Raw genomic sequence first — 18,944 nt, forward strand, 5'->3', positions numbered from 1 at the left:
TGCACCCTTGCTGCGCATCTTTAACATCCAGGCCCTGTTGCCAAAAAGGCAGAGGTGTTGCAGCTGTAAAGCCTGAGGCCAGATTTGGTTCTGGGGAAGCTTTGGGCGAGGCAAACTTCAGTGGTGAGCAGGGCAAATGGCGCAGGCCAGAAATAACAACAGCATCCACCACCACCCACCCTCCCCAGCCTATTTTAATTTAAGACTCTTACCTCCAGTGACCAAGCCTTAGGAGAGACTTCTCGGCCTTATAGAATGGCAGCAGGGAGCAGAGGAATTATACAAAAGCTGGGGCAAATGATCCACAGCTGGAACGGGCGGGACCAGGGAAGTATTGTCCTGATTGCACTGAGTTTCACTACCTCTGTAATAAGGAAATGTGTAGCCACAAGAGTTTTAGACAGGTGCTTAACCTTTACTTGCTTGCCATTTTTTCTTTGCTGCTTTCCTCCAATCCCAGATTCTAGACCAGTATTTGTAACAGTAAAATGGATCTAGAACCCTGGATATTGGGAGCATTTGGGGAGCGAGAACAGTAGTTGAGGAAGGGTTAGCTCCTTGTTATTACTGATTATTGCATTGCATTTATATCCTGCCTTTGCAAACTCTTGCAAGGAGCCCAAGGTAGATTGAATAGTCCTCTTGCATGTTATCTTCGCAACAAACCTATGAGGTAGGTCAGGCTAAGAGTAAGTGGATGGCCCAGAGTCACCCAGCGAGCTTCATGGGTGAGTGGGGACTAGAACCCACATCTCCCAGGTCCCCAGTTCAATACTCTCAGCAGCACACCTCTTTTCCTGCCAGCCTGCCACTTTCTTCTGGAAATGGAGCATGTGGTTCTGCTCTAAGTCTCTGAGTCTCTTGGAGAGGGAAAAATACATATTTTAAAAAACTCAAGTGTGGTAGTGAATTCTGAAGAAATGTTTGAAATCAGAGCTTCAGCATGGACCATTATCCTGAAACCCACCAGAATGATCAAGTATATATCGGCATTCAGAAGAATCTCAGCAGGACCTTTTGGGTGAATTTCAATGCATTCTTGAACATGTAAGAGCACGCGTCTCTGTATTTCCAGCACAGAGCTCCCTTGGTGTTTGTACCAAGTAAGTCTTGTCCTGGGATGTTTTGTGCCTTTAGGTATCAACAAGAAGCTGCACCAAATGCCTGGAATGCCAGGAAGTGTTTCTGCAATGAAGAAGGGTTGGGGCTAGGAAGGACAGCGACCTCAGAAGACTGCCAGACACACCGTGGCTTCCCACATGTAAAGAACCGGTCTGTCTGCTCCCACACTGCCATCATGAAACAAGTTATTGTTACGTTTGCTCACCAGTTCCATTGCACTGTGTAAATACACATGTCCATGCACACATGTCACCAAATTCCCTCCAGGGACGCATGCATTTCCTGTATGTTGGAAATTATGATATTTTACTGCGGAAAGTGAGTAGCTGAGCTAGGGTGGCTATGTGTTCTTTCTGACAGAGGGGAGTTCTCTGTTTGAAGGGCTGCCAAAGAACCATCCTATACTTGAAATCATCCTCTATTTGGAATGTCATCCTATTTGATTTGGGCTTAAAGATAAAGACCGAAAACACCATTGCCTGGCCATCACTGTCACCTGAACAGAGAGGATGAACAAACAGGGCCACAGGTCACCTTGTCATGCTATTTTGCATGGTGAGATAGAGTGTATTTCTGTTTAAATCATAATGAAGACTTCTAAATTTGCATCAATTGCAGATGTGTTCACCAATCAGTGAACACATGGACATTTTGTGCAAATAAGTGTCCTCTTTTGTTAATTTTTTTGGAGACAAATTTCAGCTTTTTTGGCAATTCATAAGGGGCCATTCTATTGCAGCTTTAGAGTGAATGTTTATGTCCAAACAACCTTGGTTCTAAGGAAAAGAGCCATTGTGTTTTATGATGAAGTCCATAAATGTAAAGAAAAGAGCAGGGGACAGGATTTGGGCCAAAAACAGGGCAAGCAAGAATTGCAGGTAGACCTGTTAGTTTGTTAGAGAACACCTAAAAGAAAAGAAACCATAAGAAATACCTTTACAAGGACTGACTGGAAACTCACAAAGGGAGTGAGCAAGTGTTTGGGTGTGTGAAGTGTTAAGCAACAGCAATGGAAAAGAGCAAGTGGGTGACTGGGATGTTCTTGGCACAAGGTCTCCTTGTCTACAGATGGCAATACTATTATTATTAAAATGAATATTATATTAAAATGAAGGTGTTACACAGACTCATTACTGGCTTAGGCTGTGTGTGATGCAAAGACGCTGCATCAAAGGCAGCTTATGGGAAGGTCACAACACTCTGGATGAATTATCTTAGAGAAGAAGGGAGGAAGGGGAGGCATCTATAAAATGATGTGCTGTGCTGGAAAAATGGGTAAAGGGGAGTTTTCCTCACTCATAAACCCAAGGAGACCATCCCATGAAGCTGCCTGGTGGGGGAGCCAGTGCATGGAGTTCTTTAGCTCCAGGTGGGCAGCGAGTTGGAGGGCCTTAAAAGGGGACTGGGCAAACTGGACTCACATCCACTGTCATGAGGACTCATGCTGCTTGTTGGCTCTTCTAACTTTTTTATGTAGTAAAAATATCCACTCTCCCACATTGACTACAGCAACCAATATTTCTCTTTGCCTTCAGTGAAACTTGGGGTCTTCCTGGGCATGTCCTGAACCAGCCCAGTCCAATTCTATGCACACTTCCCTGGAAATAGGCTTTGTCAAATAACAGCGCTACCTGTATCTCAATAAACATGCACAGGGTTGGTGTGCACATCCGCACAACACCGCATAGTGTCAGTGTAGCCAATATTGCCAAAAAGGAGGACCAAAAGAGGCACCACATGGCGTGACATCTGAATAGGGTTGCAGGTGTGTGCATGCACAGGTTTAAAAATAAATCCCAACAGTTTAAGAGGAAATGCAGTCCATCTTGCCACAGTGTAGGGGCCTGACCAGCTGACTTGTGTGCCCATCCAGTTTCTTGTCCAGATGCTAACCAAAGAGGGACAAGAGCAAGTCTTTGAGTTCCCTGCCTTTAAACTGAACTTGGCTGAACAGTTTGTCTAATAGAGGACACCTTCAAGTAGAGGACTGTCCTCTACTTTTGAAGTACAGGTGCTGATCATGATCCTTCCCAAATGCTGATCCCTATCAGACCAGTTCCAATGGCTCTTCCAGGAATGGGTGTTTTGTAAAGCGAATGGGTAAATCGTCCTTCAATGCTAAGCCACTCCAAATTGTGTTGCTTTAGAGTAGGGCTAGCTCTCAAGAATATATTGTTCCACTTCCTTCCAGCAACAGTGAGGAATGGAGCTGAGCTAAGAGGGAACATGGAATCCTGTGGTGGGAGCAGCTGGGGAAGCAGCCCCCTGCTTTGATCCTGTGCGGCTTGGCTCTGCTACAGCCCTGGCAACACCCCCATGCTCTTATCTGACTTGTAGAGAGTCTAGATTAGATAGCTGCCTTCTACCCTTGATCTGTCCAGCTCAAGATTGCCTCCTACACTGACTGGGTTTCAGACAAGGGTCCTGTGCTCAGCCCTTCCCATCCGCAGCAGCTCTAAAAGTTATTGATTAGCTTCTGTCTCCTCCATTCAAGGTGCCCATACCCTTGCTAGATTATTTTGATGTAGAGAAGAAATAAAAACCAGAACACAGTGATCTGCAACGACGCATGTGTCCAGTTGACTACCTCCTAGCCTGAAAATGCTTTTAAAAAGAAAAATGAACAAGAGGAAAGGGTGCCATGGCCAGCAATGGCAGCCCTAGTGGGCCCCATCCTGCTCATGCCACCCCAGGGGCTGAGCAGATGCCTCTTTGCCATCGTCGCATCAACTGCCACTTTCTTGCAGATGCTTGCAGGAGCCAGTGCAGTAGAGCAGCTAGAGTCATGTCAGGATCAGCATCGGGAGACCTAGTTTCCAATCCATCCTTGGCCAGGAAGTTTTCTGGGTGACCCCGAGCTGGGCACTCTGTCTCAGACTAATTTCTCTCACAGGGTTGCTGTGTGGATAAAGGTGGGAGAGGAGAGAAAAACGTGTGCCCATCTGAGCAAGGCAGAACTGAATGTAACACATCCAGAAAGTCAGCACTGGCAGAAGCGATGCCGAGGGGTTGCATGACCGTCCTGAAAGGGCTGGTGCAAAAATAAAGGAGGGGGTGCAGGCTTGGAAGCAAAACCGGTGCTTGTGGCCATGATTCTGTGCCAGGGAGTGCCAGGCAGCTGAATTGCCAGTGCCCAGAGACTGCTCCCACCTTCCCGGAATTAACTGTGACTACAGCATTGCCTTGCAAGAAGAAAGACTGCCTTTGATTCCTCAGTCTGTACAAACTTCTTGCTTTCGTAACCCAGGCTAGGGTGGCGGGGACTGTGGATATGGCCTGCAGTGCCAAGCCGAAGCCTCTGCAGCATCACCGTCTGGATCTGAAGAAACAGCACGGCCTCTCCTGTGAGCCTCCTGCACTTGGTAAGCTCCCGAAGTGAGCGTCAGGTGCAAAAATGCCCCAGGGCCCAGCAGTGTCTCAGTTAGAGTTAAGTAACACCTGCAGAAAACAGCATGCAAGCAGGATGTTTTCAAGCAAAAGACCAGAGTGTCCCTCGGAAAGGAGGGTTGCATGGAAGTCCAAGGGACATGACGGCGCGGCAAAGGAGCAATGGACATGACTGAGCGAAATAGCACCTTCCTCCCTGATCTCCTCTTGGCTGCCTAGTGCAATTCGCCACTGTCATTTCAAGGGAGATTTCCCATGGGATTGTTTCCCACGGAGCAACAACATACCAATCATTTATAAGTGCTTCACCATTTGCTGTGATTCATCCACCCTGTTCCATAACCTGGTCGTTGGCTATCTGTCTCTCCCTTGCTGACTCCACGTCTTTTGGTTCCCACTGAATCACTGTGATCTCTTAGCCAGGTTCCCAGTCACTTATCCAGACAATGCTGGATGCTTAGTTTGTAGTTTAGGTTGACTCACTGTCACCTCTCCTTTGCCGCAGCCACCTCCACCTCCTCCTTCCCAGGGACTTAATTGCCATCTTATCCTGAGCACCTGTTTACATGAGCATAAAATGGCAGGTGCTGGGACCAGGCAATGCATCTGCAATTCTGTGGCTTTCTGAGAGAAATGCGCTCGATGGGAGGGATGTTATTGTAAAGGAAACTTGGTCTTGAGAATGCAAACCCGCAATCACATCACGCTTCCTTCATAGGCATTCATCTGTAAGTATTAATTAATTATTCCAGATAATTTCTATTCCACTTGTCATTAAAATGCTAATAGAAGTATACAAGTCTTCTACTCTTTGCAGTTTTGGAATGGCTAATCTCCTAAAATGTGCTCTGTAAAGATGCTGTTGATTTCCTAAAATGTGCTGCATGTGTTCTCGGTGCTCTCATTCCATTTCTAAAAATAGGTTCTTTGAGAAAGTTGCCATGTTTTCTCCCCACCATCTCTGCAAATTACTACACTTTAGGAATTGGGATGTTCGGTGATTCCAAAGCAACACGGTTGAAATGCACAGCGTTACATATGCTTAAACCAATAAGGGGTTTGGCTGAATTGTTCCATCACTCCTTTTCTGTTCTGTCATGCTGGGAGTATATGCCATGTATTTTTAGGCGCTTCGTGTCTACTCTGATGAATTTGAGGGTGGGCATCACTGAAGCAGTCGGCATGAGATTGAGTGGACTCCGGGGGATGCTGGAAGACAGGAAGGCCTGGAGGAATGTTGTCCATGGGGTTGCGATGGTTCGGACACGACTTCGCAACTAACAACAATACAACTAGCGATGGATCATGCACAATGCCGAGTCTAAATAAATGTTTTGCAGATGTTAGGAGGTGAGAACTTGTCTGACCCATTGGAAATCTAGCTTAGAAAGCTGTCTTTGACCATCTTGCTCAGGATTGCCTCCTACCTGCCTCCTGCTGGTAGGAGCTCTCCAGGGTTTCAGACAGGGGTCATGCGGTCAGGCCTTTCCAGCTTTTGCAGCAGCTGTAAGATATCGGCTAGCTTGGAGCCCAGTCCTAGGTGCCCACCTGATCTCTGTTCCCACTTGTGCTCTGTGGAATAGTCCTCCACCACATAAGGCAAAGACAGCTTTGGCAAGGAATGGGACCTCTACCCCTCTGTTTGGAGCTACCGTTTAAGCGTTGTGGTTTCTGTTATAAGATGTAAAAATAAAAACCACTTCTCCTGGAAGAAGGCCTCGCCCTATGGCTGCCAAATACTGAGCCAGTCCTGGGTGGTGCTTGCTCTTCCCAGCTGGTGGCTTTCATTTTAGTTTTACCATTGGTTGATTTTCTTTGTTGGAAATAACCTTGAGTTTTGAAGAGGTAGAATTGTTTGTTGCAAAGTCGCGTCCGACCCATTGAGACTCCATGGGCAACACTCCTCCAGGTCTTCCTGTCCTCCACTGTCCCCTGGAGTCCACTTAAGCTCGCACCGACTGCTTCAGTGACTCCATCCAGCCACCTCATTCTCTGCCGTCCCCTTCTTTTGCCATCTATTGTTCCCAGCAATAGGGTCTCCTCCAGTGAGTCCTTCCTTCTCATTAGGTGGCCAAAGTATTTGAGTTTCATCTTCAGGATCTGGCCTTCTAAAGAGCAGTCAGGGTTGATTTCCTCTAAGACTGACTGGTTTGATCGCCTTGTGGTCCAAGGGACTCACAGGAGTCTCCTCCAGCACCACAATTCAAAGGCCTCAATTCTTCGGTGCTCAGCCTTCCTTATGGTCCAGCTTTCACAGCCATACATTGCAACTGGGAAAACCATTGCCTTGACTATACCCATTTTGTCGGCAGGGTGATGTCTCTGCTTCTTAGTATGCTGTCCAGATTTGCCATAGCTTTCTTCCCAACGAGCAAGCATCTTTTAATTTCTTGGCTGCAGTCACCGTCTGTGGTGATCTAATAATATTACATTATATTATTATAAATTATAAAAGAATATAAGTACTTGAAACAAATAGAACAGTTCTAATCAGAAGACCCAACACAACAGCTCTGCCCCAATGTTAATTAGTCTGAGATTAAATAAAAGCTGGATTTCCCCTTTTGGTCCTGCTCTTCTCTAACTTTTTTCACCTTTCTCCAATTTGATGTCCTCCAACTGTTTGGGCCTGAAACTCTCATAATGCCCAGCAAGGCAACACTTCTGGAGAGCATCAGGTTTAAAAATTCTGTTCTAGTGGGAAGAAAATCAGTAGATCCATGTAAATCTCATGCTAAAAGGGTTAGCATTCTGTATGAAAGAAAAAGACTGCATCCTCTGTTTTTAAGGTGCAATTTGGTGCATTCCTACACAAATTTAGAGAAAGGGCCCCTTTTCTGTTTCAGTTTGCATAGGGCCACACCTTTAAGAACTTCAAAGCCATAGGATAGATAGATGGAGAAGAGATTGGGGCTGCTGCAGTTTTAGTACTTCGGTAGAATAAGGAATTTCAGCAGTCACAGGTTGCATGACAAATGATAAATGCTGGAATTCTCTCTCTTAGGCACCTACTATAAAAGTGCAGGAATCCTCTTGCATCTGGCCACTGTAGTTTTCTGCATTATATAACATAAGCAGAGTGACAAAACTCTGCCTGCAGACTTGCATTTGAAACAAACAGCCACTCAAAACCAAGGAAGGGCAAGGATTAAGGAAAAGCACCAAAGAAGAGTGTGACTTAAAATGATGAGCGAATTAGAGAAGGCCTTGGAAAATAGGTGTGTCTTGAAATAGTTCTTAGAAGAGGAGATTGCACAAGCAAATATGTTGGAGGGGGATTCCACCCTTTAAAAAAATCTATTTTTTTAAATGAAAAATAAAGCAACTTAATCTATTCTGCTTTAGGGAAAGGGCAAAGAGTAACTCACAGTGTTGTGAAGTGTTTCCAACCAATGGGAATTTTACTCAGCCAGTCTAAATCCCCCACCATGTTTGCTTTTAAGGTGTTTGCAGGCATTGCCTTCCAGCTTCCAAAGATAACTTGGCATCCATGAGAACTAGAAACTTTTTTTAATGAACACTGAAATCCTCAGAAAGCTCCATTCTGAATCCAGTACTGCATCCACACTCAATGAGGATAGAGAAAAAAATGGAACAAAATAACCGCTGCAACACCTGCGTGCAGAACAGCACCTCTGAGTGAACAAGGGAAAGGCCATCTCTCAGTGAAAAGCACCCACTTTGCATGAAGAAGCTCCTGGGTTTGCTAATCAGCCTCCCCAGGAAGGATGAGGGAAGGATCCCGCTTGAATCGAAAGCAGGAAGAGCCGCTGCAACACCCGCTGGAAGGACCAATGATCTAAGGCAGCTTCTTTGTTCTGTTAGCCTGTATTCAGCACTGGCATTTCTTCACTGGAGTTTCCTTCTTAATGTTACTTTCATCCATCCTCATGCCCTGACTACAATCTCCTAGTTAGAATGCAGATCCGGCTGTAAACATAGAGAGATGTATTCCTATTAGTGGAAAATTCCTTTCTCTTGAGTCCAAACCGCAATTGTGGCTCGACAGGTTCTTGTTCCCAGCGCTTTTTTTTCTTTCTTTTGGTCTGCTGAAAAAGACACTCAACTCCATGGCATTCAGACAGGTCACATGGGCACATACTTATAAAGGGAGCTTGCCTGTTCACACCAGTTAGCGCTTCAAAGACGAGCGATCCCGGTACTTGTTTCGCAGATGCAGTGAGACAGATCAAGCAACACCAAAGAGAACGCATCAGCTCCTCCGGCGTTAAGGCAACAAGTAATCTGCTTGAAGAATCAATGTGCAGGTAACATCTGGGGCTGTCTCAGCTCATCTTACACCTTGGCTTCTTGGGTCTTCCCATTTGGTGCTCGGACCAGCCATTCTTGTGTTCTAATGGGTTTTCTAATAATCACAACAAGATGAAGCATGGTGTTTTTTTTTTTTTTTTTCATGGTAAAACCAAGAGCCACAGAGTGGGATAGAAAAATCTCCAGCTGCCAAGTTTTGGGGATGGCCTTCCTTCCTTGGAATATTTGCAAAAGGTACTTTCCTGCATCATGGTAAATGCCACGGAGGCAAGATGTGATGTAAAGCAAGAGGAGAAACCAGAGATAGCAAGGAAGACCACAGATTGTTTTGTGCATGGATAGCCTTGGCTTTAAGCCAGGTTTAGGGCGGAAGGCTGCGGGGAGGGGCGGGGGAGTAGCAAACAGCAAGAATCTGGTAACTCCAATATCCTCTGTCTTGAAAGCATCCTATACCATTTCTAACTGATAGAACGAAACCTTGGGTGTGGGCAGGGACATAACTTTTCATTAGGGCTGCTATTAAATGTTTTGGCTGCCCTAGGAACTAAACATGCAGGCTGGGTCATTACCTGGTCAACATAACTGGGTGTTTTCTTCATTTAATTCAAAAAAACCATGCTCATAAGCATGCTCAAGTTGCAGAACTGCAAATACCTGAACGATTTCTCACAGTGGAGACCAAAGACCTGTTCTCTGTTGCCTCAAAGCGATGTATATTGCAAGGGGTAGATCATAGGTGGAGGTGAAGTAAGACAGGCTGATGCAGACGATGAAACAGGTGCCCTTGCAGAGGCAGTTCTGTGCACCTCTAGAACCTGGGCTTCCCTTTTGTGCCTTGTTCATTTTTTCCCTGGAAAGTGTTGTGTACTTGGTTACTTGGTTACTTTTCTGGAAGTATGCTGTTCTGGGCTGATGTCCTAGATACGGACTGTTTTTCAGTGCAGAATAATGCCAGGTCATGAGGCCCTCTTGTCCCTCCAGCACTGCAGAGGTGAGATGATAATTCTGGAGAAGTTCAGCCTCGAGTGCTGGCAACAAGTGTTTGCAAGAACACAGCTGCGGTTTGTGTTCTAAAGAAACAGGGCGTGCCTGGAGAGACTCTCCTCCAAGATAATGAACAGGCAGAAGGAAGCTCAGATCTGCTGTTGAATCTCAGAGTGATTTGCAGTAGATTGAGATGAATTTCTGACTCCCAGTTAACTATAGCAATAACAGCAGAATGACTCTCTCTGCTTTAAGGAATGCTGGAGTGGATTTTTGTGTGGCAGGACTATGGTAACTAAGCAGTTCTAGTCCTCGAGCATATTCCTGGGCTCAGAATGCTAAGTGTATAGAACTGAGGACCAGTGTGGTGTAGTGGTTAGAGTGTTGCACTGGGCCGCAGGCAATCCAGGTTTTCAGCCAGGAAGCTCACTGGGTGACTTTGGGCCAGTCCCAGATCCTCAGCTTAGCCTATCTCACAGGGTTCTTGTTGTGAGGATAACAGAGAGAAGAAGGCGGCTCTGCAAGCCACCTTGAGTTCCTTCCAAGAGGAAGAAAGCGGAATATAACGTAATGCAATGATAATATACTTTTGGGCCAGCTCCAGTGGGTGGATCCGGGGTTCCTATAAAACAGTGAAGTAGACCCTGCATGTGTGAAGCTTTTCCAACTGTGCCTTAGAGACCTTGCTCCCCTCCTTCCTTCCCAATGCAGTTTCCAGTTATTTCAGCCTTTCTTTGCCTATCTGTGGTGTTTTGTAGCTACTGGCCAAGGCACGCTTTCATAGGAATGATTGGTCAGGCTCTCCTTGTGGTCTCCATAAGCTCCAAAAGGTTTTGATGCGTGGTTGCATCTGAGGTACTCAACAGTCACCCCAGGAACAGCCTTTCAATTAGAAACAGGCTTGCAGAGAAGCTCAGGGAAAGCTCTAGCCCAAACAACTCCAGCTAACTAAAAAGTTTTACCCCTGTCCTTTTCTCACTTGCTGGAGGTAATCCTGCACAGGTTTTGGAGTTCCTTTGGGCATGATACGCTCCATGGCCCTCCTCTCTGTTACCTGCCTTCTCTCTTCCATTGTCAACAGTTGCTTTTGCTCCTTATCTTTGCTCCCATCCACTTGCTCAATAGGCAGAGAGGGAAGAGGGAAGGAGCAAGCAGGATTCTCATCCCTTCTCATGACCAGCACCACCTCCTTTCCTTGGGCCAGCAAAAGAGGCAGGTGATGGAGAGGAATGGCTGCAGGGGTGCTTGCTAAAAGGCTCCTGCTGTGTGAGGGCCCTTAGCAGATGCCTGATCTTTGCTGCTGGCTGTATTTTAAGATCTGGACAAAAGTCAGTATCCCTTTTTGGTAGGGGGGAAGTTGTGGCAAAATGATGAGGGGAGCTCACCTGCCCAAGGGTTGACAAGGAAGCAGAGTCTGATTGCTTAAAGACCTTTCCTAAACCCAAGCCACATGTTTAGGCACAAGTCTTCTTCTTTAGGTTTCTCTGCACTGCAGTTTTCTCTACAGTAAAAGGTAAAAAATGAGGGCATTGGTAACACTTAGCTGTCTTATGAATGCATGGTGAAAATTAATGCATTGCAAGGCACTTGAAAATGAGGAGCGTGAAGTATTACTGGTAATATTATCCTATTTTTATGCTACTTTCCTTGGTAATAAAGAAATAGAAGGAGGAAGCAGCAGGAGGTTGAGAGAATTGATGGGGATGTGCTATTAAAAGCAAGATCAGGTCCAAATGGAAGGCTGTTTTCCACATTTTTTCCTATGGCACCAGCATTCCTTAAAACTGTATGAGCCTATGAATACTGTATGAAGCTCCACTCCAGTGGGGAGCCAGGCCTCTAAATGTTTCATGCTAACAGCTGCTGTTCTCCCCCTGGACTCAGCGCTCGCTTGCCTGCCTACGTGCCCAGAAACAGGGCAAGCTGGCAGAACGCTTCTGCATGCAGCAGCAGCAGCAGGGCACTCTTTCCCCAGGATCGCATCCTCTTCCTTGGCCAAGGGGAGCTTTGTCCTTGTGAGGCCAGAGGGCTTGGATGTAGCCGATCTTGCTCTTTCAAAAGAGGGGAAGAGAGGCCCTTTGCAAGCAGGCTGAATCGGACCTGACCTTAGGCCTGTCTAGTCTTTCCACAGTGGCCCTCCTTGGAAAAGCATTGCCCAAAAAGTGGACAATGGAGGGCTGCACTTTGCATAAAAACTGTAACTGCTCTGTACATGCATGTATAGATGCAAATTTGGAAATCTCTGTTATGATTTAAAGAGAAACGCACAGTGTCTCACCACAGCATGGAAGGCTGTGGCCAAGCACCTGGAAAGCATGCCTATTCTGGCGCTGCCAACGGGCACCTCCAAGGCCCCAGCTCTGTCATTTTAGCTTTATCTTTAAACTGGAATGGGACTGGACAGAGGTCCAGATCAAGGATGGCTCTTCCTTGGGAGGCTTCTGCCCTGAAAGGTGGCCAAAACATGTTGCAAATAAATAATATGAAGGGCTGTCCTCTGTAACGGCTGCTCTAAGGCAGCCAGATGCCATGGGAAGCCACAAACATGCCTAAGCAGGATCGAGCTCCCCTCAAGAGGTATCCTGTTCCGGGGGGGGGGGGCAAGGGGGGAGGTGGCTTTTCATCACCTTTGAATTGAGAGAGCTGCCTGGTGCCCAACCTCCTGTCCAGGATCTTGGAGAGGCCCTGCACGGACTGGCAGATGCCCGGCACATTCCCCCTGCTCCTTCGAACACTGCGGCTGCCAGGAACTGGATGCGGATCTGCTACATGCAAAACACACGTTCTGCTCTGGATGGGCGGTTTGGTATGGCATGAAGAGCAACATGCTCAAGTGGCCACTTTCCCAGTATCCCTGCCCACTCCATCAGCTGTTCACCAGGATATCATTAAGCCAAGGTTATAACTGATGGGTAGCAGTTCTGTGGGGTTTTGCAGCCTGCTGAGGCAAGGGATCGAGACTGGGACTATTGGCATGTCATGTATGTGGCCGCCCACGTAGTCACCTCCCTCTGTCCCTCCCTCAGCCATTAGGATCCTAGGATTAGGCTGCCCTTGATTCATGTGAACAACACCGAGGCCTGAGGCAGAGGTTTTCCCAATCCTCCAGTCCTCTCAGGGTGAACTTGGGACCAGCACCGTGGAGAACTGAGCTATGGCCTCCCCCTTGATGCATCCCGAGTTTCATGGCTGAATGGGATTTGGAGCTGGGCTTCGCATTCCTAACATGGTTCCCTTACCTGCTCTGAATTTATGCCATTAGAACAGCAGGCTTTTCCATCCATTTATCTTAGTGCCGGATGAAATACCTAATTTCCTGCAAATTATTTGTAGGTAGATTGGCAGCCTTATTCTTCCCAGCTGCTGCTGCTGAAAAGAGAGAGAGAGAGAGAGAGAGAGAGAGAGAGAGAGAGAGAGAGAGAGAGTGTGTGTGTGTGTGTGTGTGTGTGTGTGTGTGTGTCTGGAATTGGACTAAGAGGATGCGGGACTGCCCCTCCTCCTTCCCCAGCTGCTGCACTGAATCCCTTTCAAGTTGAGGGAATGGCTGTTCCTTTCCCTTTCCCTTTCCCCTTCCCCTCCTGCCTACTTGAGGTTTTAAATAAGATCCCAAGATTCATTGTGAGAGGGCTACAGTATAATGTTGGTCTTGTTGTTTTCCCATGGAGGCACGCATCTATGACAAATGCTGTCTTTGAACTAAAAACACTATTTATAGATAACCTTGGTTTTAAATATTAAGCCAAGTGTCCATTTAAACACCGAAGCCGGAGCCTTCTTAATAAAAAAAAAAACACACACACACATTCCTAAGAGATGCAATAAAAAGAACACTGCTCATCCAACTTATGCAAGCACTTGAGTTGTGACACGCAGAAAACAAGAGAGAACCGAAGTACAGGATGACAGGCATGCCTCATGCTTACATAATCAGTGTTGTTTCAGGCGCAATTCATTTGAGATATGTGAGAAGGAATCTCAGGTACGTTTGCCGCACGTGCTTGAAAACTGCAGGTCGCACTCAAGCTCATTGCTTTTAAGACTGGAGTTGTAAGCTTATTTTTCCTGCCACCTGCTACCAACTGTAGCTTTGCTTACATTCTTAAAGAGAAAAGAGAAGCAAAACCAACCCTCCCCCCCGAAATCTTGCAGTTATTATGCAAAAACCCCCTGCTGCAACTCCGTTTTTTTATACAACTGCTCATGGTACAGAGCAGTATCTGCGTTTGTATTTGGCCACCCTAGAAATTCCATCTTGACACATCTCTTTGTATCCAGCCATTAAATTGCATAGATACAATAGAATATTGATATCTCCCATCTCCCTGGATTCCTTTCCTCATGTTTCCTTTACGGCTGTGTGAGAATTTTTGATTTTGCAAAGTGCATACACGAAAACCCTATTCCTTTCCTGAGAAATAGATTCCCTTTCACTGCTGTCCATCTTTTTGTTTATTTCCCCCAGTGCTAGTCTTCTAAGCAAATCTAATGTGAGTTTGCATTTCAAGGCAATCAGTTCCTGGTATGAACACATCATTTCCAAAAGTCTGTCACCTGAGGGGAGGATTGCATCCATTTTCTCCTTGGAAAGCGACATGAAGGTGTTTAGGATTTAAGCCCAGTGGGTCAGTGGGAAAGCATGTGCTCTGCATGCAGGCCTCAGGCTTTATTTCCAAATTAAAACATCAGGGAGCAAATCATGCGAGACACCCTACACGAGAGCCTAGCACAGGGGTGGGCAATTTATAGTTGTCCAGATGCTTTAGCTTACAACTCCCATCAAGCACAGCCAATGCCTGTTGTTGTAGGAAAAGTATCTGGGAAATGATAAATTCCCCACCACTAGCGTAGAGAGACATTGCTAGTTGGTGGAGATAGTTCCTGGCTTTTTATCAGTCTTCTCCAACCTGGTACACTTCTGATGTCCTGGACTACAGCTCCCATGAGTCCCAGCCAGCTATGCTAACTAGCGCTGATGATGCCCAGGCCTGTGCTGGATGTATAGATCTGGTCTTTAGGAAGCCTTTTTCACTTGTGGGTGGATGTCAAATTTAAGTTCAGCCCCTGCATTAATGGTTCCCAGCAGAACTGATCTGCCAGTATTCCTCATTTTCTTAAATTCTGATCTAACTTGCTGATGATCAAATTATATATCAGCCTCCCTTAAAACTCCAGCCTTGGGGTTGCTCAAAGTTTAGGCAAAGCTGTTTAACATAAAACAAAACAGTCCCCATAGCTGGAAGATTGGATGGTGCTAACAGCTGCTTTTCTGTATCAGATATCAGAATTCCTGGCTGCTAGGCCTTTGGATAGCTTAGGAACCGTTGCCTTAGCAACAAAATAGGAGGAGGAAGAATGTGGGGAGAAACAACACCTTGTGCTACTTTACAACTGAGTGCACAGAAGGAAAGCTTCGTGCAAAAGTACCTCTGGAAGCAGTCCACTTGATTTGCTTCAGTGGCTCAGTTCACACCGTTTTGTGCAAACCATAGCTTAGAACAGCCTTCCTATCACTGGGTGCTTTCCAGATGTTTTGGAAAGCAATTCCCATCAGCTCCAGCCAGCATGGCCAATGGCCAGGGATGATGGGAATTGTAATGAAAATATCTGGAGAGCACCAGGTTAGGCAATGCTATCACAGAACAGAAATAGACTATGGTTTGAGTTTCCAAACCAACAGATAACCCATAATTTACTGCTGTTGGTCTGCATTTATCCCCAGTCCAGTCACAAACTGCGGTGCCCCCCCAAGACAATGCAATGGCCATAACTGTCCATGCAGGCATCACGCCCAAATGGTGTTTAATTGATATTCAAGTCCTGTGTTCAACTGCTTACAGCAGTTGAAGAACTTTGAGGAGCAAATCCTGCTCTCAGATCTCAAGGCCTTATTGACAATTGACATTTGTGCCAGAGTTGAGCTTGCCCTTTTATTTTTGCCATTGAGACATCACTTTCTTAAAAAGGAAGGGGGAAAAGGCCACCTTGGAATTGTATAATGCATCAGACATCTAAACACAAACTTGCCCATGTGATTTTCTGTTATGGTGGGCTCATAATTCAAGGCAGAACACCTGTTTGTATTTAGAAAGTTCAAGATAAACAACATTAGGTAAGGACAAATAGCCTGCCTGGCATAACGTAGTTTCCTGTATTCAACAGGGACATAAGTAAGGGTGAAACCCTATGTATGCTTAGAAAAAGGTCCTGCAACTCAACAAGCCTCAGCCATTCTGGGAGTTATAAGCCTTTTTTCTGTCTTCATGCATAGGATTCTGTGTTAATTCACTCATGTGTGCTAATTTTTGATGCAGATAGTATGCATTTAGTACTGGCACTAAGCTGTCTCCTGTATCCTCTATTAATCTGCTTTAATACATGGTTTTTGCTTCCAACATACACTGGATTTTGGATTTCTGGAAGTGTTTTGGAAGAGAGATGCAGAACCAGATTTTGACATGATTTGGGGACTACACATAAATGCATACTGTTAAAATCAATATGTCCCAAAACATTTTTAGCAGGGTGCACCACAACTACACATGCTGATTGTTGTGGGACTTCTGTGAACGCCTTGTCTACTTCCTTCTCTTAAGAACTGGAGAAGGCACATGCTGGAACGCACGGGCATGAAAACAAGGAGTCACACTCTTCCATCACACCAGGTGTACCAGAAGCAGATATCAGTTGCCCCTGCTTCGAGATTGTCTAGTTTCGTAAGGCAGAAAATGGCACCTGTCAAATCCCAGGGAGAAGGCTGGGGAAGGAGGCCATCCCCAAAGTTATCCAGTTCCCAAGCAGCTCTCAAAGTAGACTTGTATTTCATCTGCATGTATTATTCTACTTTCACAGACTGTTGAAAAGAGGAAGAAATGGAATTCAGAGGCAAAACCCACCGCAAACTGAAGACCAAGAAGGGCAATGCTTTGTGAGTACATATATTTGCTTTAATTTCTGTCAGCCTGGCTATATTGCTCAGTGATACGATAAGTCCATGTTTAGGGCAATGCACTTAATTGTTCTCCAGATAGTTTTCCTTGTGGTCTAATACTTAAAAGTACCAAAATCTTCCAAATATCATACTGTAAAACGTGTGAGCATGGAAACGAAAGTAACCATTTCCCAAGAAAACAGGATCAGAAATTCAATATGTATTAACAGAAAATTGTGCAAAGCACCAGAGAAGAGTCTGCAGTGGCAAACAGGATGCTTTAGGAATGGGGAAAAGTCAGTTCTATGAAAAGCAGGGTTTTCCTGTTTGCCAGTCTCAGCCTTCCCTAACTTGGTGCCCTCTGGGTTTGTTTGACAGCAGCTTTCAGTATTCCAGTTCCTGCAGATGGAATTGGATGGTATTCCAGTGCATAGCAGTGGTTCATGTGAATTTCACTCACAACAGCTAAGACTTGGAGGCAGCTCTCATCCTAGGAAAGTAAACATGATGATGTGCAATTCCATATTCTGACTGTTTTTGTCTGAATATGACAACAACCACAACATTCTCCTGCAATATTCACAGAGTGCTTCCTAGGTCAGAGCCGTTGCCCTGTTCTGCAAGTTCTCTTCCACAGAGATTCAGTGCTGAGCAGCTGTACAAATGTTACACTCCCAGCTAGATGAACTGAACTTTTCAACTCTAGGGCTGCATCTGGTGAGTTTTCTGAGGTGCATAGATTCTTGATTTACTGAGGATGCTTCCAGACAGAGGGTTCCCAGCACTGTGCTTGCAGTCCAAAAGCACTGTTGCACGTATTCTGTCTGTCATTCCTCAACCGATCTTTTCCTGGAAAGAAACTGAAGCAGCCCTGGAAAAACCTGGACAGACAAATATTCTCAGTGGTTATGTTTTGAGCCCCTATACAATATGTGAATAAGGCCATGTGATTGCCTTCTCTGGAAGATTCTGAGTTAATGTTTACAGCTTAGAAAGACGCATGTGGGTGGGTCGACTCATGGGCCAAGCAGCAGTCTATACAGAGGGGAAGGGAACGGGAATGTCTCTGATCTGGTGTGGTGCATTGCTTTTCCCCCTACCAAGAGAGTTCTTTGCTCTTCAGGAACAGAGTCTGAACTGTGCCCAAGGGGATGATTCTAAATCTCCACTCTCACCGTGCTGACTCAGAGCCCTCCATTAGGGCTTGACAGCTCACACCTGCTTCCCAAGAATCTGCTGAACTAAACTAAACTTTGCTAAACTTTCTAAGTTCCCTTCAGCCCGCCAGGCTTCAGCAGCCTGAGACAAGTGGAAGAAGTTGGTAGAATATTAGCGTGCTTATTGGTAACAGTTTAACGTATAAAGTAATGCAGAGAGACCAAGGGCCTCTGGGTCATAGATTATGGTAGCTGTACCAAGGAGCCCGACTGGGATAGACCGGTGTGTAAGGGAAGTGTGAATATTGCTGCAGAATGCCGGACTAGAATTCCGAGAAAGCTATGAAGGATTTGGGTTAAGAGGGCCAGGTAGGCATGACCTTTACTGCAAAGTTCCCATGATGTCTTGGAAGACACGCGCATATCCTCTCGCAGCAGTTTATCTCTGGCTGCAGTTTATCAGGCATAAAGACCTGTGGAAGACTAGCATTGTCTAAAAAGCTTTGCAGCCTTAATTTCCCACAGCAACTGTGTGTCAAGGAGGCCTCCGGTGACGACAGTGCCAGGCCAATGACCACCAGGGTGGCCCCTTTGGAACCACCAACCAAAAAGAGAAAATGTACTGCCAAAAAGAGACGACACTAGCTTGCATCAAACGTGCATGTGTCAGTGTGTGCGCAGAGGTGCAAATTTAGAAAAGATCGTCGTCTAAAAAGAAATGTGTGGTGTGGGAGAGAGTGGGACTCTGTGACTAGGCGGCCGGGTGGCTGGGAGACCATTCTGACGCTCCCTGGCAACCTTCCTCAGGTGTCCTGGAACCGAATGACTCCAGCCACTATACTTGTGTTTGTCTCCCCCACAACGTGGGGAAGAAGAGAGGCCCTTCTACCCACAGAGGCCTTCCTTGTGAACAGGGATGCAAACCTGCGCTGAAAAAGGGTGGCCAGGCCTAAATTTAGGGGAGCACAACCCCAGGTGAACCAGCATCCCCATGCTCAGTTCCGTCCAGCAGTGCGCCTTTCTTGTCAGGATGACATTTGAATCACAGCGCAGTAATTCTCAGTCTGATGGAAGATGACCGAAGTGCATGCTGT

At 46.0% G+C, this 18,944-nt stretch overlaps 1 protein-coding gene across 1 annotated transcript in view; it reads left to right on the forward strand.

The window, feature by feature from the left end:
• The window catches only part of RHOBTB2 (Rho related BTB domain containing 2), a 60,648-nt gene that overhangs the window by 10,410 nt on the left and 31,294 nt on the right, over positions 1-18,944 (forward strand). Inside the window, exon 2 of the mRNA XM_044437309.1 lies at positions 16,615-16,690. Coding sequence (XP_044293244.1) covers positions 16,635-16,690 — 56 coding nt within the window. The 5' untranslated portion in view covers positions 16,615-16,634. The remainder of the gene's footprint in view (positions 1-16,614; positions 16,691-18,944) is intronic.

This window comes from Varanus komodoensis, unplaced genomic scaffold (genome assembly GCF_004798865.1).
Source record: "Varanus komodoensis strain SLA01 unplaced genomic scaffold, ASM479886v1 scaffold30, whole genome shotgun sequence".
Classification (NCBI taxonomy): domain Eukaryota; kingdom Metazoa; phylum Chordata; class Lepidosauria; order Squamata; family Varanidae; genus Varanus; species Varanus komodoensis.